The sequence below is a fragment of the Hemiscyllium ocellatum genome, chromosome 39 (genome assembly GCF_020745735.1).
Source record: "Hemiscyllium ocellatum isolate sHemOce1 chromosome 39, sHemOce1.pat.X.cur, whole genome shotgun sequence".
Taxonomy (NCBI): Eukaryota; Metazoa; Chordata; class Chondrichthyes; order Orectolobiformes; family Hemiscylliidae; genus Hemiscyllium; species Hemiscyllium ocellatum.
This window is the reverse complement of record NC_083439.1, coordinates 40,262,913-40,290,483: the sequence shown is the minus strand read 5'-3', so window position 1 is coordinate 40,290,483 and position 27,571 is coordinate 40,262,913. Positions and strand designations below refer to the sequence as shown.

The window sequence follows — 27,571 nt, the reverse complement described above, 5'->3', positions numbered from 1 at the left end:
AATTCCTCTACCAATAAAGCCCAGTACACCATATGCCTTCTTCACAGCACTATTTATCTGGGTGGCAACTTTCAGAGATGTGTGTACATGGACACCAAGATCCCTCTGCTCATCCACACTACCAAGTAGCCTACCATTAGCCCGGTAATCCATCTTCTTGTTACTACTACCAAAGTGAATGACTTCACACTTAGCTACATTGAACTCCATTTGCCACCTTTCCGCCCAGCTCTGCAACTTATCTATATCCCGCTGTAACCTGCCACATCCTTCTTCACTGTCCACAACTCCACCGACTTTCGTGTCATCCGCAAACTTGCTCACCCAGCTTTCAAGCCCCTCCTCTAGGTCATTTATAAAAATGACAAACAGCAATGGTCCCAAAACAGATCCGTGTGGAACACCGCTAGTAACTGCGCTCCAAGATGAACCTATACCATCAACTACTACCCTCTGTCTCCTTCCAGCCAGCCAATTTCTAATCCAAACCTCTAATGCACCCTCAATGCCATACCTCCATAGTTTTTGCATTAGCCTACCATGGGGTACCTTATCAAACGCCTTGCTAAAATCCATATATACCACATCTACTGCTTTACCCTCGTCCACTTCCTTGGTCACCTTCTCAAAGAACTCAATAAGGTTTGTGAGGCACGACCTGCCCTTCACAAAACCATGCTCTGGTTTGTTATCTCTGGTTTGTTACCTGTGCAACGTGCTAGCGAGGTGAGAAATAGAAAGAGAGAACAGTTGAACATGTGGCAACAGGAATGGGTGCAGGAGGCAGGTATTCAGATACCAGGATAATTGGGGCTCATTTTGGATCAGATGGGACCTCTACAAACAAGATAATCTATACCGGAGCCAGAGGGGACCAATATCCAGGGAGGGAAATTTGCTAATGCTCTTTGGGAGGGTTTAAACTCATTCAGTAGGGATGGGAACCTAATTTATAGCTCCAGTGTACAGGAGGTTGACAGTAGTGAGGTCATAAATAAGGTGTCTAGGTCGCAAGAATATACCAACAAGCCGTAAGGTGGTTTGCAAAGATGATTCTGGATAGAAATGAAAGCAACAGCGTAGTTGTTATGAAGTCTTTAACTTTCCAAATATTGACTGGAAATGCTATAGTTTGAGTACTTTAGGTGGGTCAGTTTTTGTCCACTGTATGCAGGAAGGCCAACAAGAACGAGGCCACATTAGATTTGGTACTGGATAATGAACCAGGCCAGGTGTTAGATTTGGGGGTAGGTGAGCACTTTGGTGATAGTGACCACAATTCAGTTACATTTTGGTGATGTTGATCACAATTCAGTTACATTTACTCTAGCGATAGAAATTAATAGGTATATACCGCAGAGCAAGAGTTATAGCTGGGAGAAAGGCAATTATGATGTGATTAGGCAAGATTTCAGATGAGGAAGGAAACTGAAGGGGCTGGGCACAATTGAAATGTGGACCTTGTTCAAGAAATAGCTACTGCAAGACCGTGATAATACATACCTATCAGGTAGGAAGGAAGTGGTCAAGCAAGGGAAATGTAATTTACTAAAGAAGTTGAAACCTTGGTCAAGAGGAAGAAGGAGGCTTATGTAAAGATGAGACGTGAATGCATTTGAGAGTTACAGGTTAGCCAGGGAGGATCTAAAAAGAGAACTAAGAAGAGCCAGGAGGGGACATGAGAAGTCATTGGCAGGTAGGATCAAGGAAAACGCTAAGGCTTTCTATAGGTATGTCAGGAATAAAAGAATGACTAGAGTAAGATTAGGCATGTCAAGGACAGTAGTGGGATATTGTGTGTGGAGTCTGAGGAGATAGCAGCGATGCTAAATGAATATTTTCATCAGTTTTCCCACAGGAAAAATGCAATGTTGTGGAGGATAACAGGCTATTAGACTAGACTGGATTGAGGTTCATGGGGAAGAGGTGTTAGGAATTCTGAAAAGTGTGAAAATAGATAAATCCCCTGAGCTGGATGGGATTTTTCGAGGATTCTCTGGGAATCTTAGAATCCCTAGTGTGGGGACAGGCCCTTCTACCCAAAAAGCCCACACTGACCCTCCAATTTACCCCTGACTAATGCACCTACGCATCCCAGAACACTATGGGCAATTTAGCACAGCCAATCCACCTAACCTGCACATCTTTGGATTGTGGGAGGAAACCAGAGCACCCGACAGAAACCCACACAGACACACAAAGAATGTGCAAACTCCAAACAGACAGTCGCCTGAGGCTGGAATTGAACCCTGGTGCTGTGAGGCTGCAGTGCTACCCACTGAGCCACGTGCCACGTGGAAGCTAGGGAGGAGTTTGCAGATCCTTTGACCTTGATCTTTATGCTTCATTATCTACAGGAATAGTGCCAAAACACTGGAGGATAGCAAATGTTGTCCTCATGTTCAAGAAGGGGAGTAGAGACAACCTTGGTAATTATAGACCAGTGAGCCTTACTACGGTTCTGGGTAAAGTGTTGGAAAGGTTTATAAGAGATAGGATTTATAATCATCCAGAAAGGAATAACTTGATTAGAGATAGTAAGCACTGTTTTGTGAAGGATCAGTCATGCCTCACAACCTTCTTGAGTTCTTTGAGAAGGTGACCAAACAGGTGGATGCTGTATATGGATTTCAATATGGCATTTGATAAGGTTCCCCATGGTAGGCTATTGCAGAAAATATGGAGGCATGGGATGGTGGGGGAGGTGATTTAGCTGTTTGGATCAGAAATTGGCTAGCTGTAAGAAGACAGAGGATGGTGCTTGATGGAAAATGTTCATCCTGGAGTTCAGTTACTAGTGGTATACCGCAAGGATTTGTTTTGGGGGTCACTACTGTTTGTCTTTTTTATAATTGCCCTGGATGAGGGCATAGAAGGATGTAAATTTGCGGATGACACTAAGGTCAGTGGAGTTGTGGAGTCAGTAGAGAATATCTGTTTTACTGGGGAATAGCTACAGAGGGTTCCTGCACTGTCTGCCTAGACCTCTGAATGCCTGGTTACCCATTCTCTTTCTGCCTGTAGAGACTTAGCCTGTAGTGTGAGCATTTCTCTGTGCATGCTTTCCATGATATGCTCAGCTTGGTGGATCTTCCATGGTGTTGCACCCATCAATCCAGCTCTGAAACAGGAACTGCAGATGGAGACACTACTACACACACACTGGCCCCTTGCACTGGAAACATGCTCAGCTTCCCGCATAGAACAAGAGGAAACAAATATTGAGGTCTCTTGCCCTGACTTGCCCCTTTGGATTAAACCCTTTAAAAGGCTCTTAAAATAAAATAATATTTAGGTCCCTTCTTTCCTTTATCTCCTTAAAAATAAAATATAGTCCTTACAAACTATACCAAAATCAAAATAAAAACTTTTACAAACTATAAGTAATAATAGGAGTGCAAATACTCACCAGCCTGTACTCCATCTATCAGCAACTTATACTTGTCCCATGTTACCTTTGAACTCTGATATCATCTCAGGACCTAAGCAGCTGCTCCTTGTCAGATTCTCTCTCTCTCACTCTCTCTGGAATTCTGCACCGTAAGGAGTTCCTAAAATCCTAAAAGATTGCTAAAAGACACCCTTTCCCCTTATGCCCCAGATTCCCTAAGACCTTAGTTTTATTCTAAAGAACAAAAGTACTCGCTAATGATAGAAAAGGAGAAACTGATCACCTCCTCCCTCTTTCACCTAACTCACTGTTTCACCAAACTCCAGTTACACTTGAATGCAACAAAACAGCATTCCATTGCACTGCAGGTGGGGCAGGGAGTGAGTTAGCAAGAGAGTTTGGTCCAATATGACAAGAAATGTCACCAACCCTCGCAGCAGAAACCTCACCAAACTTTACACAACTGCTTGGCCAAAAAAAGTATGATTCAGCTCAAATAGTCCCACAAAAGCTGTTTACCAAAATCTGATGTGCAATATCCTTACTGGTGAAAAGCAAAAGAACTGAAATGGCCTCTGTGTCTCTTCATATAACTCCAAGTTTATGTGAGCAATATTTATTTCAGCAATAGCGAGTTTTTCTTTTTGATAAGAATTACCTCTAAATCTCAGGTATCTTGGTTCCTCCCTCACACTCATGGCAGTATTTGTTCTTAGCCTGACCACTGGTAGATCTACATCCTGGTCTATTGTACTCTATTTTTTTGTATCAAGCTTGTCTCCCATGGATTTACCTCAACTTCCAGAAATATGCACAAATGTGCCCTTGTGACAATGAAAACACCTAGGCCTTCCACCCTCAGCAGTTTCCTTTCTAGCCTGAGAAGATACTATTTTTCCTTGAGAGTTTCCTTCTAGCTCAAAATATGTACATCTTCCAGTTTCATTTTAAGTCCTCATTGACTTGGTTTTCTCAATCCTAGCATGAGCATCAATCCACATCTGTGTCATGAACTATTGGTGCCTTTTCCTTCTGTCTCTCTTGGATCCCTGTAAACTGACCTGTCTATGAAGTTCAGACACATATTTTTAGGAAACCTTGTAACCCAGTCCTAAAATGTCTTCCCAGTCACCACTAAACTTGAAAGGGTTCAGAAAATATTTACAAGGATATTGCCAGGATTAGAGGGTTTGAGCTATAGGGAGAGGTTGAATAGACTGGGGCTTTTGCCTAGAATGTCATTTGTCTAGAAGAAATAATACATTCTTTCCACCCTACTAGGCCCAGTCTTAAATGGGGCCTTTTTTTTCTGGAGCATCAGAGACTGAGGAGTGATCTGAAAGAGGTTTATAAAATCATGAGGGCATGGATAAGCCAAGATCTTTTCCCCATAATAGCAGAGTCCAAAACTAGAGGACATAGGTTTAAGGTGTGATGAGAAAGAGTTAAAAGGGACCTAAGGGGCAATGTTTTCAAGCAGAGAGTAGTGCGCATATGAAGTGAGCTGCCAGAGGAGGTGGTGGAGGCTGGTACAATTACAACATTAAAAAGGCATCTGGATGAATATATGAATAGGAAGGATTAGGGGAGATATGGTCCAAATGCTGGCAAATGGGGATAGATAATTTAAGATAATCTGGTCAGTGCAGATGGGTTGGACTGAAGGATTTGTTGCCATGCTGTACATCTCTATGACTCTATACACCTTTCAAAGCTACATCTCTTGCAGCATGAATCACTTGAATTTTGAATGCAGTTAGAAATGCTAATTAACTATTGTTAAAACTCCTTACTCTGTTCCATTTGAAATCAAATGGACAATTAAGTTCTAATTATTTACACAAACGCATTTTTTTTCAATACCTTCATGGGACTTTGGAGATGAACAGGCTATCTGCTGTCTACACAAATATTTCTAGCATTGTCTACAAGTACACTGTGTATTTTCTTCCAATGAAAAAACTACTCCCTCTGTAATCTTTAAAAATCAAACCATAATGTGACAAATTCCTTTCTTCTGTTATATGCAATTTGCACTATAAGCTTGCATTCTGTGGAAATGGCATTATTTAGGAATATGAAATTCTAATATTGCTGCATTTCACTGTTTCAAAACATTAATTACGTTCAGTAGGTCACTCAAAACAGTTCAGATTTTGCTGAAAAGAAGTTCTAGGGTGACAGTTAACTGTGAAGAAGACTTCATGTTAGGCAGGGCTGCTAAAGGCAACTGTGTGGATTCTGGGAAGTTAGGTCTGAGAGACATCTCGAGTGGATGAATAGTACTGTGTCCTGCAATTCAGGTAATTCCTAGGAGTTGTGAAAACGCCTTCATACAATTAATAGCAATGAAGTACATGGATTGTACATAGTTGGTGTTCAGGGACATCTAAGAGCTTGAAAGAAGGTGATACACAATTTCAATACAGCAGAGAGTGAGGTTGAAATCACAGAAGCAGTTTTTCTTCAACATCTGAGCTCTGACAACAAAGCTGGGGCAGAACTTGCTAGGTGATGTTTGTTTAGAGTGGTGCTGGAAAAGCACAGCAGTCAGGCAGCATCCGAGGGTGGAGAGATAAATGGGAGGGAGGTGGGCCTGGGAAGAAGGTAGCTAAGAATGCAATAGGTGGATGGAGGTGGGGATGAAGGTGATAGGTCGGAGAGGAAGGTGGAGCAGATAGGTGGGAAGGAAGATTGGCAGGTAAGACAGGTCATGAGGATGGTGTAGAGATGCTCCCTGAAAGGCTCTGCGAGAAGGCGATCAGTCTCCCCGTTGTAGAGGAGACCGCATCAGGAGCAACAGATACAATAAATGACATTTGTGGAAGTGCAGGTGAAACTTTGATGGATGTAGAAGGCTCCTTTGAGGCCTTGGATTGAGGTGATGGGGGAGATGTGGGTGCAAGTTTAGCAATTCCTGTGGTGGCAGGGGAAGGTGCCCCCTGGAGACTGGATGCCTTCTTGCAGAGCACTTTAAGGAACACCTCTGGGACACCCGCACCAATCAACCCCACAGCTCCGTGGCTGAATATTTCAAAGCCCCCCCTCCCACTCTGTTGAGGACTTGCAGGCCCGGGGCCTCCTTCACCACCATTCCCTCACTGCCCACTGCCTGGAGGAAGAACGCCTCATCTTCTACCTTGGAATACTTCAAATCCAGGGTATCAATGTGGACTTCACCAGTTTCCTCATTTCTCCTCCCCCCACCTTACCCCAGTTCTAACCTTCCAGCTCAGCACCATCCTCATGGTCTGTCCTACCTGCCAATCTTCCTTCCCACCTATCCACTCCACCCTCCTCTCCGACCTATCCCCACCTCCATCCACCTATTGCACTCTTAGCTACCTTCTCCCTAGCCTCACCCCCCTCCCATTTATTTTTCCACCCTGGAGGCTCCCAGCCTCATTCCTGATGAGGAGCTCCTACCCAAAATGACGATTTTCCTCCTCCACGGATGACGATTTTCCTGCCTGACCTGCTCTGCTTTACCAGCACCACTCTAATCTTAACTCTGACCTTCAGCATCTGCAAGTCCTCACTTTCACCTAGGTGGAGCTTGTTGTTTGTGAAAAACTAGTGCTGAATGCTGTTTCCATAATACAGCAGAGCATATTCCCAGGAAAGGAAGAAGAAGCGCAAGAACACGAGGAGGTGAGCATCTAGTGAGGTAGTCTAGAAATGGAGCAGTTAGTATGAGAGTTTCAAGGCCAGGTCAAAGGTGAAGAATTGTAATCCCTTGTGAAGGTTTAGTGAAATTAGGTGCCTCACAATGTTGCTAACTTCTTCAAGATGCAGAATTGCTGTGAAATCCATGGGATCTGTTTGATGCTATTTGATTTGGTTCATCTATCATGGTGGCATGGTGGCTCAGCGGTCAGCACTGCTGCCTCACAATGCCAGGGATCCACATTTGATTCCAGCCTCAGTCTGTGTGGAGTTTGCACATTCTCCCCGTGTCTGCCTGGGTTTCCTCCGGGTGCTCTGGTTTCCTCCCACAATCCAAAGATATGCAGGTTAAGTGAATTGGCTATGCTAAATTGCCCATAGTGTTTAGGGATGTGTAAGTTAGGTGCATTAACCAGGGTAAATATAGAATAATAGGATAGGGGAATGGGTCTGGATGGATTACTCTTCGGAGGGTCAGTGTGGACTTGTTAGGCCATATGATCTGTTACCACACTGTAGTTATTCTACAATTGTCTGCTACACATATTTGCCTCAGCTTAACTTTGGGATGTTGGGATATTTCTGTTTTTTGCAGAATCCAAGTTTTTGTCAATAATCTTTGCATGTTTCCTTAATTAAGCTAAAAAAAAAGAGGGGCAAGTTAATAAAATCATGAAGGGCATTGATAGGGTTAATAGCCAAGGTCTTTTCCCCTTGGTAGGGGAATCCAGAACTAGAGGGCATAGGTTTAAGTTGAGAAAGAAAAGATTTAAAAGGAACCTAAGGGGCTTTTTTTTCACACAGAGTACTGTATGTGTGTGGAATGAGCTGCCAGAAGAAGTGGTGGACACTGGTATGATTACAACATTTAAAAGGCATCTGAATGGGTACATGAATCAGAATGGTTTAGAAGGATATAGACTAAATGCTGGCAAACGGGACTAGCTTAATTTAGGATAACTGCCCATAGTGTTCAGGGATGTGTAGGTTAGGTGCAAAGTTAAAAATCATACAACACCAGGTTATAGTCCAACAGGTTTACTTGGAAGCACTAACTTTCAGAGTGCTGCTCCTTCATCAGGTAGTTCATCAGAGCAACTACCTGATGAAGGAGCAGTACTCCAAAAGCTAGTGCTTCCAAATAAACCTGTTGGACTATAACCTGGTGTTGTATGATTTTTAACTTTGTACACCCAGTCCAACACCAGCATCTCCAAGTCATAGGTTAGCTGCATTAGTCAGGAGTAAGTATGGAGTAATAAGGTAGGGCAATGGATGAGATGCTTTTTGGAGGGTTGGTGTGGATTTGTTGAGCCAACGGGCCTGTTTCCACACTGTAGGGATTCTATGGCAGCATCTGCAGTCCTCACATTTTCCTAGTTTATCACAAATACAACTTCATAGAGTCATAGAGATGTAAAGCAGGGAAACAGACCCTTTGATCCAACTTGTCCATGCCAATCAGAAATCCATTATCCTTATTATTTGTTTTAGGATTTCTGATTGGCATGGACAAGTTGGATCAAAGGGTCTGTTTCCCTGCTTTACATCTCTATGACTCTATGAAGTTGTATTTGTGATAAATAGGAGAAAGTGAGGACTGCAGGTGCTTTCATAGAATCCCTACAGTGTGGAAACAAACCCGTTGGCTCAACAAGTCCACACTGACCCTCCAAAAAGTAACTCACCCATTTCCCTACCCTATTATGCCACATTTACTCCTGACTGAAACAGGTAACCTACACATCCCTGAACATTATGGGCAATTTAGCATGGCTAATTTACCTAACCAGCACATCTTTGGTTTTTGGGAGGATACCAGAGCATCTGGAGAAAACCCACGCAGACATGGGGAGAATGTGCAAAGTCCATACAGACAGTTGCCCGAGTCTGGAATTGAACCTGGGTCCGTGGCGCTGTAAGGCAGCAGTGCTAACCACTGAGCCCACTGTGCTGCCCCTGAAGATGTTGGAGATCAGAGGCGAAAAGTGTGGTGCTGGAAAAGCACAGCAACTCAAGCAGCATCTGAGGAGGAGGAGAGTCGACGTTTCGGGCATAAGCCCTTCATCAGGAATGTGGGACAGGAAAGGGAGCTGAGACATAAAAAGAAGGGTGTAGGTGGGAGGAAGGTAGCTGGGAAGGCATTAGGTAGATGCAGATGAGGGGTGATAGTGATAGGTTGGCAGAGATGGTGGAGGGGAGAGGTGGGAAGGAAAATGGACAGGAAGGACAGTTTAAGACAGCAGTGCTGACTTGGAGGGTTGAATCTGGGATACGGTGGGCCTAACGAGAGAGTCAGAGGGAATGGTCTCCGCTGAACACAGATAGGGATGGGGAAGGGAATATATCTCTAGTGGCGAGATCTGATTGCAAGTGACAGAAATAGCAGATGATAATGTGCTTTGTCCGGAGGTTGGTGGGGTGGAAGGTGGTGACCGGAGGTGGGGTTTGGGGTTGGGGGTGGAAGGGAGGTTCTATCCTTGTTGTGGTTGGAGGGGTTCAAGAACAGAACTGCAGGAAGTGGTGGAGATGGTGGATTGTTGATCATGTGGAAGGGGTAATTGCAGTCCTTGAAATAGGAGGCTATCTGGGATGTCTGGAGTGGATTTGTAGCTCCTGGGAGCAGATATGGTGGAGGCGAAGGAATTGGGAGTAAAGGATTGTGTTTTTATATGGGGGTGGAATGGGAGGATGCATAGTCCAGGTAGCTGTGGGAGTCGGTGAGTTTGAAATAGCTGTCCATGTTGAGTCGGTCACCCGAGATTGAGACGGAGAGGTCCGGGATGGGGGTAAGGGAGATGTCTAAGATAGTGCAGGTGAACTTAAGGTCAGAATAGAAGGTAGTGGTGAAGTTGATGAACTCTTCAACCTCTGTAGCAGAGGAAAAGGTTGGGAGTGGTAAGACCAGAAGGTGGACTGTTCCACGTATTCCTTGAAGATGCAAGCATAGCTAGGGCACATGCATGTGTTCATGGCTATTCCTTTGGTCTGAAGAAAGTGGGAGGTTTCGAAGGAGAGGTTGTTGAGGGTGAAGACCAGTCTGCCAATCGAATGAGTGTGTCAGTGGAGGGGTACTGATTGGGTCAGCGGGAGACGAAGAAACAGAGGGCTTGGAGGCCTTATCAGTGGGTCCAAATACTCCATACAATCATCACAGAAATTCCTAAAAGACATCAAGAACATAAATATAGACAAGGATGAAGCAATGGTCTCACGCGCTTAACGGCACTGTTCACATCAATTGACAAAACTCTAGCCAAAAAGACAATAGCAACTTCCTGGATAAACAGAACAGATGCACAACTAGAAACCTATCAACAAGGACTGCATGCTCAAACTTCTAGACCTGTGCTTGACAACGCACTTCGCATTCAACAGTTAAATATATAAACAGATCAATGGAACATCTATGGGCTCACTCATCTCTGGGTTTATAGCGGAAGTGGTGATGCAAAGACTGAAAGAAATACCCTTCCACAAATCTGACCCAAACTCTGGATCAGATACATGGACAACACTTTTGTAATTATTAAGAAAATAGAGATCAAGAACACACATCGGATTATCATAACCATGCTCACATGGATCAGACTTACAAGAGAGGAGGAAACCAATAACCAACTCCCATTTCTGGGTGTGATGGTAGAAAGAACACAGAACAATGAATGCACTACATGAGTGTATAGGAAAGCCACACACACGGACCAGATCCTGAACTACAATAACAACCACCTGAACACATACAAGAGAAGCTGCACTAGGACTCTGTTCAAAATGGCTACAACACACTGCAGTATTCCCAATCTGCAAAGAGAAGAACATATCTCTACTAAGTCTTCACCATGAACTGCATCTTCATCCCTGCAACTTCATCTGCAGATGCCTAACAAACAAACAACAAACAAGGACATGCCATGACTTAACACACCAGCCATGCTACCTTGTATAAAAAAAGTCTAAGAACTAACAGCCAGACTTCTCCAACTGTTTGGATTCATAACAGCCCATAAACCGACAGGCACACTCACCAGGACAAAAGACCCTGTACCCATCATGTGCAAGACTAACGTAATTTATAATATTCCATGCAAAGACTGCATGAAACACAATACAGAGGAACCTTGATTATCCGAAGGATATGGGCAGGAAGTATTTCGTTTGGGTAATCGTATGCTGGATAATCGATGTCGGATAACATAGTTAGCCACACATTGAGACTTTGCAATCTTGTTCAGATCATCCGAAATTTGGTCAATCGAATGTCGGATAATCGAGGTTCCTCTGTATAGGACAAACAGGCAGACAACTAGCAATCTGCATCCACGAACACCAACTAGCCATGATCGCCACGACCAGCTGTCCCTAGTAGCCACACACACAAATGACAAGGACCACAAATTCAACTGGGACAACACAACGATCATAGGATAAGACCTAAACAGAGATCAGCCAGAGAATTTCTAGAAGCATGGCACTCATCTATAGATTCCATCAACAGACAGATAGGCCTAGACCCAATAGACCAGCCACTACAACGAATAACCAGAACCAGCAACTGGAAGCAGCAGGAACGTAACCAAACAAATTCCAGAAGGCACAGTATAACAGCACTTCACAGGAGGCTGCAAAGGACTGAAGGTGTCACCTAGACGGGGGATGAAACATCTGCAAATCAACTTCCCAACTTGGCAAACACACCCACAACTACAGCAGTTATTCTTTATTGATGAAAGAAGCTTAGTTGAATTATTTCAAATACTAAATCAATGGTACTAGTGTAGGTTTAGAGTAGTTTTTTTTGTCAGTGCAAGTTCGATGGGCTGAAGCATGCATTCTGTACTGTATAATTCTATGAATCTATGGTATAGTTTCAAGCCTATGTAATTGGCCGTATCACCACCATAGTTAAATTTTAAAATTTGTTGTGATGGGTAAAGTGTGAGACCCCACCAGCCTTGGTTGTAACACCAGATTTACTGTCGATAGAGCTCCAAAATTCTAACACTGTCACCAAAACAGAAACATCTGATAAAACCTCACATTTGAAACATAACCATAACGGCAATCAGAAATAAATCAGGTAGTTTTAACCCCGATGACTGATATGCTTGAATCAGATGCAATATTAGATATTCTAAATTCTAAGCCTGACCCCAACCCATGTCAAAATCATTCATTTCAGCATTTAACAAAGACTGATCAGGAATGGGAGGCAATAAATCAGCTCAAAGGATGAGGATGCAAAAACATGATGGGAAGGGTGAACAATCATTTGAAAGAATGTAGGTGAATTCATAGAAGACTTTTGGTCTTTGTGTGTCTCCAATTTAACAGAACAATTTAACTAATAGATTTCCCAAGTATCAAAAAGAAGGGCAAGTCAAAGTGAGAAGGATCATATCTATCAAGTTTTGACAACATTTGAGGAAGAGCAGGAATAGTTTCATCATTGACCAATAATAAAACAGTATCCTGCAATCTCCAACACATACCCTGTGGTATATTAAACAATATCTCACAATCTCCGACCTGTAGCCATCTTCCCTGATTTCACCCTACCATCTTGCCCTGATCAAATCCCAAAACCTCTGAACTCGTTCACTTCCTTGCCATCCAGACCTTGACCCCTTTACTGAAAGCCTTGCATAAAAATAAAACTCTCAGACATGAACGGTTCCATCTTTTGAATCAAATATACCTAACAAATTTCCCAAATTATCCATCCCTCTTCAGATGGGTGTCAATAAGCCTTGGCATTGACCTATTCCCTGCCACTATTTAACACCTGAGTACACAACATTCTAACAACACAATCCAATTTTCAATAAATTACTCCACTGTCTCAACATTATTACTTAGCAAGTGACTCACTGCATTCATCCTTTTTTTAAATTCATTCTTTAAATGACTGGGCCATCATTTTTGTTGTGAAATGAGTGGCTTGCTGAGCTACTTCAGAGGACAGTTATGAATCAACGTTGCTGTGGATTTGAGGTCACATGTAGGCCAGACCAGTTAATGAGGAGGGCAGATTTCCTTCCCAAAAGTGAATTTAGTGAATCGGTGGGATTTTACTACAAACAATGATGGGTAAATGATTGCAATTAGACTAGCTTTTAACTTCAGATTTTCTTTCCTCAGTTCAAATGTCATCGCCACCATGGTGAAATTCAAACCCATGTCCCCAGAAAATTAGGGGTTCTGGATTAATAGTCCAGTGACACTACCATTATGCAACAGCCTTTCCCTTACACGCAAAGCTTCATTACAGAATTAGTACCTGAAAAGTAGTGAAATATGACAGGCCTCACCGTGTGCTTGCATTTTGGTCCTCACAAGTGCCAGAGGGTAACTGCCCAACTGACCACAGGTGCTGGAGATGGTGCCACAGCCAAGATGAACAATGATTCCAGGGTCACTTGGGTTTTGGCCGTATCTCTGGCAGTAGGCTTTCTTCACACTCTTGATTGAATATGAATAAAATACACAAATAAAAAATAATTCAAACACGGAAAGGAGCAGATACGAAGTCTAAATATAAGGTACTTACAAACATGTCAGTTCACAAATCTGCAGTGTGTGCTTTCAGTTACATTATTGTGTTGATGTATAGGCTAAACAGCTGTCACTGGGATCTAGGAACTGTAGGAAGATGGATGTGTGAAATATCCCTGTTAGGACACTTACCTTTAGCCTTGGACCTTGTCTAGTTGCTGGAGAGTTTTGAGTATAATTAAGAGTATGACATGACACAGAATGTTTTCTTACTGAGTGCATCAGTGGTAGGATAGCAAAGATGGATGGAGAGGATTTGGACAAGGTTCCCTCCTTTTTGTCTTTATGTTTGTGGAAGTGACGGGTTGGGGATCAACAGAGTCATGTATATGATACTGACAGAGACTCAATTGCATAGTCAGCATTTTCTGGCATATATATAGGACACATATCACTTCTAACCACTATCCAAATCTGTCAATAACCATGCACACTTGACCAAAGAATAAAGGGCAAGTGAGAAGATTGAGTCAATATTTTGGAGGTCATTTCCCCTTTTATTAATAAACACAAAATGTTGCCCATACTGAACATCTGAAAACCCAACTGCTGGAGAAACTCAGCAAGTCCAGCAGACCAAGATTCTCCAGTTCTTTTGGCTTATATTTGAGATCTCCAGAATTGCAGATTTGTTTTATATTAGAGCTGGAAAACACTCCAGCCCTGAAGATACATGTTGGGAGCAGACAAAGGTTATGAGGAGGCAGCATGGCATAAACTGTGAAGAGGCAGCATGGCACAGGCCATGTGCAGAACCACATGACAGGGTACCAATGACGAGGTACAGCAGCCTAAGGAGGCTGCATGGTTATTTTCAAATTACTTCTGGGCCAAGAGCACCACAATTCCATGTATTCTCACTGACACTGGACCAAATATCCAAATTACATTACTTATAAGGAATAGTTTTTACAGGGACACAATTTCATGCAAATCTATTGTATTTATTTTGAAACTTACTTCATATACAGTAAGCTCAATCCCAGCATAAGGGATGATGCCCAGAAGGTTTGGAATGTATCCTACATAAAGGGCAGAGATGCCTTCATTTTTGATAAGGATCCTTGCGCAGTCCATGATACCTTTGTACTCGCCCGTGTGCCCCAATGCAAGTCTTGTCTTCAGTACCTAAAGTTCAGAAAAGAAGCAAGACTTCTTGTCAGACTGTCAGTGATAATACATGTTTAGATTTCATTTCATTTTGTTGTTTTTGGGTTAGAGGGAATTTACAAATGTAACAGACAAAATAAAATTCCAGAGATTTTACCAAGCTGCAGACATTTACAGCAATTCAAAATATCCCAGGGACAGTGTTGGTGAGAGCTGTGCATTTGATATGACTTATCAACAAAACTAAAGTTCATGGAATTGAAGGGGGAGTGGCATTGTGGATGAAAAAATTATCTAAGTAATATTGAATGGTTGATTCCAGACTGCAGCAAGGTATGCGACAGGAGTCAATATCAAAGATATATATTCATTACTTGGCCACAGAGGGCATCATCATAAAGTTTGCACATAAAATGAAACACAAGTACAGGGACATGCAGTCTTTGATAGCACTCAAACATACTGGTAATATGAGCAGATACGTGGAAGATAAAATCTAATGCAGATGAGTGTGAAATGATAAATGTAATTTAGGAAGACTGAGGAAAGGCAAAATGGTGCAGGTGCAGGGATCCTTTGCTTTACAAATGGAGTTCAGAGTACAAAAGCAAGGAATTTAAGCTATGGTTAGACCTCAGCTGGAATATTGTATGGAATTCTGGACATCACAGTGAAGGACTTGCAGATGCTGAAGAGCAGGTTAACTGGTATCAGTGATGAGAGATCACTATTATATAGAGGGGCTGGAGAAGTTGGATTGTTCTCTACATAGAGGGAATGTTAAAGCAAGATATTGTTACATTGTGAAAAATGAAGTATTTTAATAAACAGTTTCTAGTGACATTCAAATTAGTACCAAAGAAAATAGATTAAAGCTAAAATTAAAGAATAATTGATATGCATAGCATTAAAAAGAGGCTGTTAAATCCATTACATCTGTACAAGGTCATTCAAAGTATATTCCAGTTAGCCCACTCTCCACTTTTTCTACATACTCTAATGTTTTTTCTCTGGCAAGTATTTAGTAAATCACTTTTTGAAGGAATCTGAACCCACCACCGAAGTTGCATAAAAATTGTTCCTTGTATTTCTCCTGGTTCTTCTGTTGATTGTCCTAAATCTGTTCAGTCGAGTTATTGACCTCTTAAGCTAATGAAAACAGTACAAGAGTAGCAGCGTAGTGATTTTCTTACTGCATATATAATACATAGGGCTCAGAAGAGATTTATCACCATAATGAAAGGTTTGAGTTAAAAAAAATTAGCTGGGACTTTTTCACTGGAGCATAGGAGGTTGACGAGTGTTCTTATAGAGGCTTATAAACTCATGAGAGGTATAGATACATTTAATGGTAGGTGTCTTTTCCCTAGGTTGGGGGTTTTCAAGACTGAGGGCATGTTGTTAAGGTGAGAGGAAAGAGCTTTTTAAAAAAAGGGACTGTTACAAACTCTTCCAACGGTGGTACCATGGCTCGTGTTTCTGCCAGTGGGAGATGACTCAATGCATATCCATATTTGCTACTTGGGTTCTGGATGGTGTTCCAACTTAGTATTAGAGACCACCTTTGAATTCGGCCTGAGATTATAGACTGTCTTGTCCTTTTTAACTAGACCTAGGCGGGGATTTGTGGTACTTTATTATTACAAATATATATCCGTAAAGGTATTGGTGGAACTTCCTGCTGAGTTATTGACCTCTTAAGCTAATGAAATTGGTGTGGCACAGTGACTCAGCGGTTAGCAATGCTGCCTTACAGCACCAAGGTCCCAGATTCAATTCCAGCCTCGGGTGACTGTCTGTGTGGAGTTTGCACATTCTCCCCGTGTCTGCATGGGCTTCCTCTGGGTGATTAGATTACTTAGATTAGATTAGATTACTTACAGTGTGGAAACAGGCCCTTTGGCCCAACAAGTCCACACCGACCCGCCGAAGTGCAACCCACCCATACCCCTAACCTAACACATGGCCAATTCACCTAACCCGCACATCTTTGGACTGTGGGAGGAAACCGGAGCACCCGGAGGAAACCCACGCAGACACGGGGAGAACGTGCAAACTCCACACAGTCAGTCGCCTGAGTCGGGAATTGAACCCGGGTCTCAGGCGCTGTGAGACAGCAGTGCTAACCACCGTGCCGCCCACTCTGGTGCTCTGGTTTCCTCCCACAGTTCAAAGATGTGCAGGTCAGGTAAATTGGTCATGCTAAACTGCCCATAGTGGTAGGTGCATTAGTCAAAGGGGAATGGTTCTGGGTGGGTTTCTCTTTGGAGGGTCGGTGTGGACTTGTTGGGCTGAAGGGCCTGTTTCCACACTGTAGGGAATCTAATCTAATAAAAAAAAGACTGCCAAACTTTCCATCACTGTCTGGGCAAATTTACATTCTACATTAGCCAAAGTCCTGAATACATACACCATTTGACATTCCACTTCACTGGGCCACCAACGAGCTCATAATACCCCAATGCCATTGAGGCAGAGATCGGATGTCAACACCTGAACTTACTGTGTCACTATGACGAATCTATAACCCAAGTAGATTACATCTGGGAATCCTTGTTGAACTGCAATTGCAAGTACTCATGGCTTGTATCCAGCTTTGTAAAGGATAGCACCCCTGCCAGCTGTGTGGATAAATCATCTATGCGAGAGATTGGGTAAAAAAACCGAACCACTAGTCAACTGTGGTGTTCCATTTCCTGTTGCCCATTTTACAAACTAGTCTGGTTTGATGATTCTTTTGCTTTCCGGTCTTCTGATTTTTGCCTCTACTTTTGCCCACAAGGCAAAAGGCATTGGGCGGGCCTTGCAGAATCGTGGAATTGCTTTCTTGTCAACATATAAGATTGTCTTAGCTCTTTTGATAGTCCTGAGATCTCCCTGAAAATTTCCTGGCATTTAATTAGGACTTCACTCAGGCAACCATTTTCTAACATACGAATGATCAGAGGATTAGATTGAGTGGATAGTGAGTGCCTTTTTCCTTGGATGGTGACGTCTAGCATTCGGGGACAAAGCTTTAAATTGAGGGGTAGTAAGTGTAGGACAGATGTCAGAGGTAGGTTCTTTACTCAGAGAGTAGTAGGGGTGTGGAACGCGGTGCCTGCAACAGTAGTCTCGCCAACTTTAAGGGCATTTAAATGGTCATTGGATAAACATATGGATGATAACGGAATAGAATAAAGGTTAGATGAGCTTCAGATTCTCGGGCCGAATTACTGCGCTGTAATGTTCTATGTGCTAATCAAAAGATGTTGTGGCAATCTAGATGAATCTTTCTCAACCAATTCTGCCCCATCAAGCTTGGGCCTGAGTTTTTTTACTACCATCAGTGATAACTTAACCAGCTGCTTCTCATGAGAAACTGGAACTGAAGTTAGAACATAGAACAGTGTAACACAGTACAGGCCCTTCAGCCCTCAATGATGTGCCGAGCATTTATCCTACTCTAAGATCAAACTACCTACATATCTTCCATTTTACTATCATCGATGTGCCTCTTCAAAACTTGTTTAAATGTCTCTCATGTCTCTGACTCTACTACCACTGCTGGCAGGGCATTCCACGCACCCGCCACTCTGAGTAAAGAACCCATCTCTGACATCTCCCCTAAACTTTGCTCCAATCACCTTAAAATTATGCTCCCCTGTGATAGCCATTTCTGCCCTGGGAAAAAGTCTCTGGCTATCCATTCTATCTATGCCTCTCATCATCTTGTACGTCTCTATCAAGTCACCTCGCATCTTTCTTCATTCCAATGAGAAAAGCCCTAGCTCCCTCAACCTTTATTTATAAGACATGCCTTCCAGTTCAGGCAGCATCCTGTAAATCTCCTCTAAACCTTTTCTAAAGCTTCCTATAATGAGGTGACCAGAACTGAACTCAATATTTTAAGAGTGGTCTAACTAGAGCTTTATAGAGCTGCAGCATAACCGCATGGCTCTTAAACACAATCCCCTTGCTTATGAAAGCCAACAAACCATACATCTTAACAAGCCTATCAATTTGGGTGGCAACTTTGAGGGATCTATGACATGGATCACAAGATCCCTCTGTAAAGTTGTATCTTTAATCTGTAAAGGTTCCTTGGAAAAGATTCTCAGTCTAGCTGAGTCTTGCACAAACTTGGGAGTTGGAGTCCACAGTGAATTTTGTTAAAGATTAGTTTTGCAATCACTGAAATGACTGTGCCAGTATCGACTTCCATTGGAACCTGGTGACCATTTAAGCAACTGTTTTAAACCAAATGTAGGTGGACTTTCTGGGGTGTACTCCTGGATATTGGACTATGAGTTCTATTATTCAATTCAGGTCTAGTGGGATTCCTTTGCTGTCTTGGGTCTGTATATCAGCAACAAATATAATAGCTTGCTGTCCCACATCCTGAAGAAAATTTTATCCTTTTGACTGAGGCTTGGCTTTGTTTTGGGGTTTTGCTGTGGGCTGACCAAGAATCCCTCTTTTATATGTCCTGGGTGAGTCTATGCCATTGTCTTCAATCATTTGGTGTTCCCCACCTCAGTTAGAGTGGCGAGGCTGTCTGCTTCCATTAGAATACCATGTAACTCATATGCTCCACTTGCCACATATTCAAAAGATAAAGCCAATTGCGGTGCCTGTTAGAAGTCTAGATGGGCTTCAGCTAGTAGGCACTTTTTGCATGGTTACATCATTAATCCCACATACCAAACAGTCCCTCAGCATCTCATTAAGTACTAAATCAAAGTCACATACATGCCTCTGTCAGTCACCTTAGCCTAGTCAAAAATCCCCATACGGAGTCCCCTGGTTCTTGAATTGATTATTAAAACCTATAGTATTTTAGAATTAGTGGAAGCTTGGGGTCATAACATTGCTTTCTTAAATCCAACTGCACTTAAAAGGATTTAGTTTTTGATACTTCAAGAAAAGTTAGGCTCCAAATATCCAAAAGAGCTCCACAAGCTGTCAGGAGGATTACTTGTTGCTTTTTGCGTGCCCCTATGCAATTTCCCTATAAGAAATAATGCATTCTTTCCACCTACTAGGCCCAGTCTTAACTGGCAGGATTGAAGAGTCATGCTTACCAAATAACGGCATGATGATTACCCTAATTCAAAAATGACGATTGTGAGGAAATTTCTTCAAGAGTGTGCTTTTCTCTTGCTGCACTGAAACAAGTTCACAGAGGCCAATATCCCATCACCAAGTCACCCATTATTTACACATGGAAAATCCTTGATACTGATCCAGCTTCCTCAGACCCAGCTCTCAGAATGAACAGAACTTCTGACACACCTGTTGATATGTCAGCCAGAGCTCCCTGACTGGACCAAACTAACAGCCTCAATCAGGGAATTCATATTCTATGTCATCCATCTGGCTGACCTCATTAAAAGCATTACTCTGCCTACCACTAATTTTCAAAGCATTCTATGCTTTTAGATTTATTTTGATAGCATTGTTCTTCAATCTTTTCTCTTAATGGAATATATTATGAATGAGTTTAAGAAGTTACTTACAGATTCACATTTCTCACTTGCAAACTGAATGTGATATTCACTTTCTGACTCCATAAATTTGACAGACATGGTAAAAGACATGGGAAGAGGTACGCCAGGCTGAATTGCCTCAGTCGCTGCTGTAAGATTCTGTGATTCTAATCTAGGATTCTAAAACATAGACTCCTGATTCAGTTGTTATATGTTGACTTGCAAAACTTTTCACATATAGATATAAACAAATATTGCAGAATGACTGGACTCTGAAGATAATGACCGGGAGCAGGGGCAGCCATTTCTTCCTTAGCCATTAATATTACCAGAATTACACTGTGAGAGTTACTAACATTAGCCTGGATCATACAAGGAATTTTCCTGCTGTCACTGGCAACATTTTACACTGTGTGGTGCATATTTACCTGTGGAAACACCAGCCAAGCATCCTCCCTTCATACAACAGAAACAATCTGATTCGGTCAAACTACAAGCTGTTTGTACAAATGTTAAAAAAAAACAAAATGAGTAATTACAAACTGAATTTTTTTATCCAGTATATTTCCAAGCAGCCACCAAGTAAAACTTTTCCTTCCACAATACCTAGTTTTAGTTTTAGTGTCAGATTGAAAAACAGCAAGTTCGGAGAGTCCCTACCTCCATTGGATAGACGATGGTCTGAGCAGTAACCCCAGCGAGCGATCCTGCTAAAAAGCGTTGATGGATATCTAGCTTGGAGTGGCTATCATCAAAAAACTTCTTATACTGTTCAAAAATGCAGAACAAGAGAATACCTTCATAATAATCATTCTTATGTAATTAATTTAATAACATCTAATGCTTTTCTGTTAATTTCGTGAGCTTGCCTGATGACAATCAAGTATGAATGAACACCTGTAATCACTAACATTTGAGTAAGTCATTACAGAAGGCTTCCAATAAAAGCAGGAAATCACATATCCCAGAGTACAATAAAGTAGAATCATAGAATCCCTACAGTGTAGAAGCAGGCCATTTGGCCCATCGAGTCCATACCAACCCTCTGAAGTGCATCCCACTCCCCTGTCCTACCCCTGTAACCCTGCATTTCCCATGGCTAATCAATCTATCTGCACACTCCTATACACTATGACAAGTGAGATTGTTGGCTTTGGAATCATGCCTCTCAATGGATCAAAGCTTATTGACCCCACATTCTCCAGGAGCAATTCCAAAATTTGCCACAAGGGAGACTGTGAAGAATTAAGTACATAGAACATAGAACATAGAAGGATACAGCGCAGTACAGGCCCTTCGGCCCTCGATGTTGCGCCGACCGAGTCCTACCTAACCTATACTAGCCCAATAACTTCCAAATGCCTATCCAATGCCCGCTTAAATGAACATAAAGAAGGAGAGTTCACCACTGATACGGGCAGGGCATTCCATGAACTCACAACCCGCTGTGTGAAGAATCTACCCCTAACATCTGTCCTATACCTACCACCCCTTAATTTAAAGCTATGTCCCCTAGTAACACCTGACTCCATTAGCGGTAAAAGGTTCTTAGTATCTACCCTATCTAAACCCCTAATCATCTTATACACTTCTATCAGATCTCCCCTAAACCTTCTCTTCTCCAATGAGAACAGCCCCAAGTGCCTCAGCCTTTCCTCATAAGATTTTCCTACCATTCCAGGCAACATCCTGATAAACCTCCTCTGCACTCGTTTTAAATCTTCCACATCCTTCCTATAGTATGGCGACCAAAACTGCACACAATACTCCAGATGAGGCCTCACCAGAGTCTTATACAACTGCAACATGACCTCAGGACTCCGGAACTCAATTCCTCTGCCAATAAAGCCCAGTACACCATATGCCTTCCTCACAGCACTATTTACCTGGGTGGCAACTTTCAGAGATCTGTGTACATAGACACCAAGATCCCTCTGCTCATCCACACTACCAAGTAGCCTACCATTAGCCCAGTAATCCATCATCTTGTTATTCCTACCAAAGTGAACGACTTCGCACTTAGCTACATTGAATTCCATTTGCCACATTTCCGCCCAGCTCTGCAACTTATCTATATCCCGCTGTAACCTACCACTTCCTTCCTCACTATCCACAACTCCACCGACTTTTGTGTCATCCGCAAACTTGCTTACCCAGCTTTCAAGTCCTTCCTCTAGATCATTTATAAAGATAACAAAAAGCAATGGTCCCAAAACAGATCCTTGTGGTACACCGCTAGTAACTGCGCTCCAAGATGAACATAATCCATCAACTACTACCCTCTGTCTCCTTTCAGCCAGCCAATTCCTAATCCAAACCTCTAATGTATCCTCAATGCCATACCTCCGAAGTTTTAGCATTAGCCTTCCAAGTACTGGAACATGAGGGAAGAAGCAGTTTTGCACACTGCTAAAACTTTCTATGACCTCTAATTTTTCATTTGTGTGTATTTATAGAACTTCAGCAAGAAATATGGAATCTGGATGCTAAAGCATGAGGAACATAGTGATATTAATGGAGAAGACAATGACAACCCAGTCATAGGAAACGCAGTAATAAGGAACACTTATCTCTGATTCTGCAAATTCTCCATCACTTCCATGCCTCTGTGCATCATGTTCATTTCTGTGTCATTCTCTGCATATATGTGGATCTGCAATATTTCCATGTCTCTGCTGTCCATCATGCTTGCTGTCTCTGTGTTTAATTCTTTATATGTCTGCTCTGTATTGTGGGTGTCCCTCTGCATCTTTGTTCATCTCTTTCTGGTTCCATGCACATTTCTATGTGTGTGCTCCCTTGTATGCATGCATTCGCTTTTTTACGTGTCTGTGCATAGGTCTCTGTATGCCTGCACATGTGTTTCCATGTCTGAGGCAGGTCACTGGATCTGAAACATTAGCTCTGATTTCTCTGCACAAATTCGAGTTCGTTAGATGGATCGGTGTTTGTCCAATATGTGTAGGAGGGTTTCCTGAAACAATCTGTAGACAGCTGAAAATGTGTTGCTGGTCAAAGCACAGCAGGCCAGGCAGCATCTCAGGAATAGAGAATTCGACGTTTCGAGCATAAGCCCTTCATCAGGAATGAGAGAGAGTAGCCAAGCAGGCTAAGATAAAAGGTAGGGAGGAGGGACTTGGGGGAGGGGCGATGGAGGTACCTGGGGGGTGCAGTGAGAGAGAGACTCACTGAAATCCTTGTAGAGGGAGGAAGAGAGCTTCTTCAAGGAAGGCATCCTTGTAAGAGGATTCGCAGTAGGTTAAAATCTTCGAGTAAAAAATGAGGTCTGCAGATGCTGGAGATCAAACGTCGTATTCTCTATTCCTGAGATGCTGCCTGGCCTGCTGTGCTTTGACCAGCAACACATTTTCAGCTGTGATCTCCAGCATCTGCAGACCTCATTTTTTACTCGAAGATTTTAACCTACTGCGAATCCTCTTACAAGGATGCCTTCCTTGAAGAAGCTCTCTTCCTCCCTCTACAAGGATTTCAGTGAGTCTCTCTCTCACTGCACCCCCCAGGTACCTCCATCGCCCCTCCCCCAAGTCCCTCCTCCCTACCTTTTATCTTAGCCTGCTTGGCTACTCTCTCTCATTCCTGATGAAGGGCTTATGCTCGAAACGTCGAATTCTCTATGCCTGAGATGCTGCCTGGCCTGCTGTGCTTTGACCAGCAACACATTTTCAGCTGTGATCTCCAGCATCTGCAGACCTCATTTTTTTACTAGAAGATTTTAACCTACTGCGAATCCTCTTACAAGGATGCCTTCCTTGAAGAAGCTCTCTTCCTCCCTCTACAAGGATTTCAGTGAGTCTCTCTCTCATTGCACCCCCCAGGTACCTCCATCGCCCCTCCCCCAAGTCCCTCCTCCCTATCTTTTATCTTAGCCTGCTTGGCTACTCTCTCTCATTCCTGATGAAGGGCTTATGCTCGAAACGTCGAATTCTCTATTCCTGAGATGCTGCCTGGCCTGCTGTGCTTTGACCAGCAACACATTTTCAGCTGTGATCTCCAGCATCTGCAGACCTCATTTTTTACACAATGTGTAGACAGGCCAACAAGAGGTGAGGCTATACTGGATTTGGTTCTAGGTAATGAACCAGGCCAGGTGTTAGACTTGGAGGTAGATGAGCACTTTGGGGATAGTGACCACAACTCGGTGACTTTTACTCTAGTGATGGAGAGGGATAAGTGTGCACTGCAGGGCAAGAGTTATAGCTGGGGGCAGGGAAATTATGATGGGGTGAGGCATGACTTAGGATGCGTGGATTGGAAAAATAGGCTTCAAGGGAAGAACACAAATGATATGTGGAGATTGTTCAAGGAACAGCTAATGACTGATAAGTATGTACCAGTCAGGCAGGGAGTAAAGGGTCTTGTGAGGGAGCCGTGGTTTAATAAGGAATAGGAATCCCTTGTGAAAGGGAAGAGGGCGGCCTATCTAAAGATGAGGCGTGAAGGTTCAGTTGGGGTGATTGAGAGTCATAAGGTAGCCAGGAAGGATCTAAAGAGAGAGCTAAGAGCAGCGAGAAGGGGACATGAAAAGTCCTTAGTTGGTAGGATTAGGGAAAACCCAAAGGCTTTCTATAGGTATGTCAGGAATAAAAGGATAACTAGGGTAGGTATCGGTCCAGTCAAGGATAGTAGTGGGAAGTTGTGCGTGGAGGCGGAGGAGATTGGAGAGGCACGAAATCAATACTTTTCATCAGTATTCACTCAGGAACAGGACACTGTTGCTGATGTGAATATTGAGTCACAAGTGATTAGAATGGATTTCCTTGAGGTATGTAGGGAAGAGGTTTGGGGAATACTGGAAAGGATGAAAATAGATAAGTCCCCTGGGTCTGATGGCATTTATCCTAGGATCCTCTGGGAAGCTAGGGAGGAGATAGCGGAGCCATTGGCCTTGATTTTTATGTCGTCGTTGTCTACGGGAATAGTGCCAGAAGACTGGAGGATAGCGAATGTGGTCCCCTTGTTCAAGAAGGAGAGTAGGGATAGCCCTAGTAACTATAGGCCAGTGAGTCTCACCTCTGTTGTGGGCAAAGTCTTAGAGAGAATTGTAAGGGATAGGATTTATGAACATCTAGATAGGAATAATGTGATCAAGGATAGTCAGCATGGTTTTGTGAAAGGCAGGTCGTGCCTCACAAACTTTATTGAGTTCTTTGAGAAGGTGACCAAGGAAGTGGACGAGGGTAAAGCAGTAGATGTGGTATATATGGATTTTAGCAAGGCGTTCGATAAGGTACCCCATGGTAGGCTAATGCAAAAACTACGGAGGTATGGCATTGAGGGTGCATTAGAGGTTTGGATTAGGAATTGGCTGGCTGGAAGGAGACAGAGGGTAGTAGTTGATGGTATAGGTTCATCTTGGAGTGCAGTTACTAGCGGTGTTCCACACGGATCTGTTTTGGGACCATTGCTGTTTGTCATTTTTATAAATGACCTAGAGGAGGGGCTTGAAAGCTGGGTGAGCAAGTTTGTGGATGACACAAAAGTCGGTGGAGTTGTGGACAGCGAAGAAGGATGTGGCAGGTTACAGCGGGATATAGATAAGTTGCAGAGCTGGGCAGAAAGGTGGCAAATGGAGTTCAATGTAGCTAAGTGTGAAGTCATTCACTTTGATAGGAGTAACAAGAAGATGGATTACCGGGCTAATGGTCGGATACTTGGTAGTGTGGATGAGCAGAGGGATCTTGGTGTCCATGTACACAGATCTCTGAAAGTTGCCACCCAGATAAATAGTGCTGTGAAGAAGGCATATGGTGTACTGGGCTTTATTGGTAGAGGAATTGAGTTCCGGAGTCCTGAGGTCATGTTGCAGTTGTATAAGACTCTGGTGCGGCCTCATCTGGAGTATTGTGTGCAGTTTTGGTCGCCATACTATAGGAAAGATGTGGAGGCATTGGAACGAGTGCAGAGGAGGTTTACCAGGATGTTGCCTGGCATGGTAGCAAGATCGTATGAGGAAAGGCTGAGGCACTTGGGGCTGTTCTCATTGGAGAAAAGAAGGTTTAGGGGAGATTTGATAGAGGTGTACAAGATCATTAGGGGTTTAGATAGGGTTGACAGTGAGAACCTTTTTCCGCTAATGGAGTCAGCTGTTACTAGGGGACACAGCTTTAAATTAAGGGGTGGTAGGTATAGGACAGATGTTAGGGGTAGATTCTTTACTCAGCAGGTTGTGAGTTCATGGAATGCCCTGCCAGTAGCAGTGGTGGACTCTCCCTCTTTATGGTCATTTAAGCGGGCATTGGATAAGCATATGGAGGTTATTGGGCTAGTGTAGGTTAGGTAGGCCTCAGTCGGCGCAACATCGAGGGCCAAAGGGCCTGTACTGTGCTGTATTTTTCTATGTTCTATGTAAATGCTACCAGACCTGCTGAGCTTTTCCAGAAACTTCTGTTTTAGTTTCTGATTTAAAGCATCCACGGTTTTTATTTACTGCTTCCATGTCTATTTGAATATGCGCATGGATTCTGTGTCTGTGTATGGCATATCTCAAACTCAATTTCCATCCTATCTTACCACACTTTGTTCCCAGAATATCTTGCCAGTCTAAGAATGTCTATGGAAAGACCAGCATCCCTGATCGTCTTTAAAGTCTGTTATATACCCGAACAATCACCATCTAATGGAGCTGAACGGCACAGACAGTTCCTACTATTTGTCCAGGAAGTGGTAAACAGGGAAAAATTTGTGCCCTATTTTGTGGCAGGACCTTGAAGTCCTACTGGATTGGCTAGTGCAGAGGCAGGACTTTCTCTTACCCCAGGACCAGCAGACACCAGACCCTGCCAACCTTGTCTGAATTTGCCATCCAGGTCATAAATTCTCAGCTATTGGAAGAATTCACAGCAATGTAAAAAAAAATCACTGATCTTCTCCTTTCTGCCAGCATGTGTGTTACCATCTTCCCTCTAGCCCCTGATGAAGGGCTTTTGCCTGAAATGTCGATTTTCCTGCTCCTCGAATACTGCCTAACCTGCTGTGCTTTTCCAGCACCACACTCTTGATTCATAGCTCACACTCACACTATCTCTGCTATTATCCCCACCTCTCACCAAAGCGCATGCTCTGCCACTCTCACTACTGCCCAAAACATGTTCCTTCATTTGCTGTCGCCAATCCCAAACACAGCTAACATAGCTAACCCTCTGCACTGCCCAGTCACTTAGACACCTCTTCACGTGTACCAGCTATAGAAATGTGCCTCCCACTTTCACCTCTCACATCTCTCTCATTCCAGGAAGAAAATGGCTCAATCTTGGGCAGAAAAATTCAAAGTGCCCAGCATTCACCTCCCAACTTCTACATGGACAGCATCCTGATTCTGATGCCCTGAATGGCTGACAGAGCATTTCTATAGCCCTACACT

At 43.1% G+C, this 27,571-nt stretch overlaps 1 protein-coding gene across 1 annotated transcript in view; it reads right to left on the bottom strand.

The window, feature by feature from the left end:
* LOC132834231 (mitochondrial adenyl nucleotide antiporter SLC25A23-like) overlaps window positions 1-27,571 on the bottom strand; it is a 61,846-nt gene that overhangs the window by 10,578 nt on the left and 23,697 nt on the right. Inside the window, exons 5-7 of the mRNA XM_060852894.1 lie at window positions 20,851-20,958; window positions 14,573-14,740; window positions 13,369-13,519 (exon numbers count right to left, since the gene is read on the bottom strand). Coding sequence (XP_060708877.1) covers window positions 13,369-13,519; window positions 14,573-14,740; window positions 20,851-20,958 — 427 coding nt within the window. The remainder of the gene's footprint in view (window positions 1-13,368; window positions 13,520-14,572; window positions 14,741-20,850; window positions 20,959-27,571) is intronic.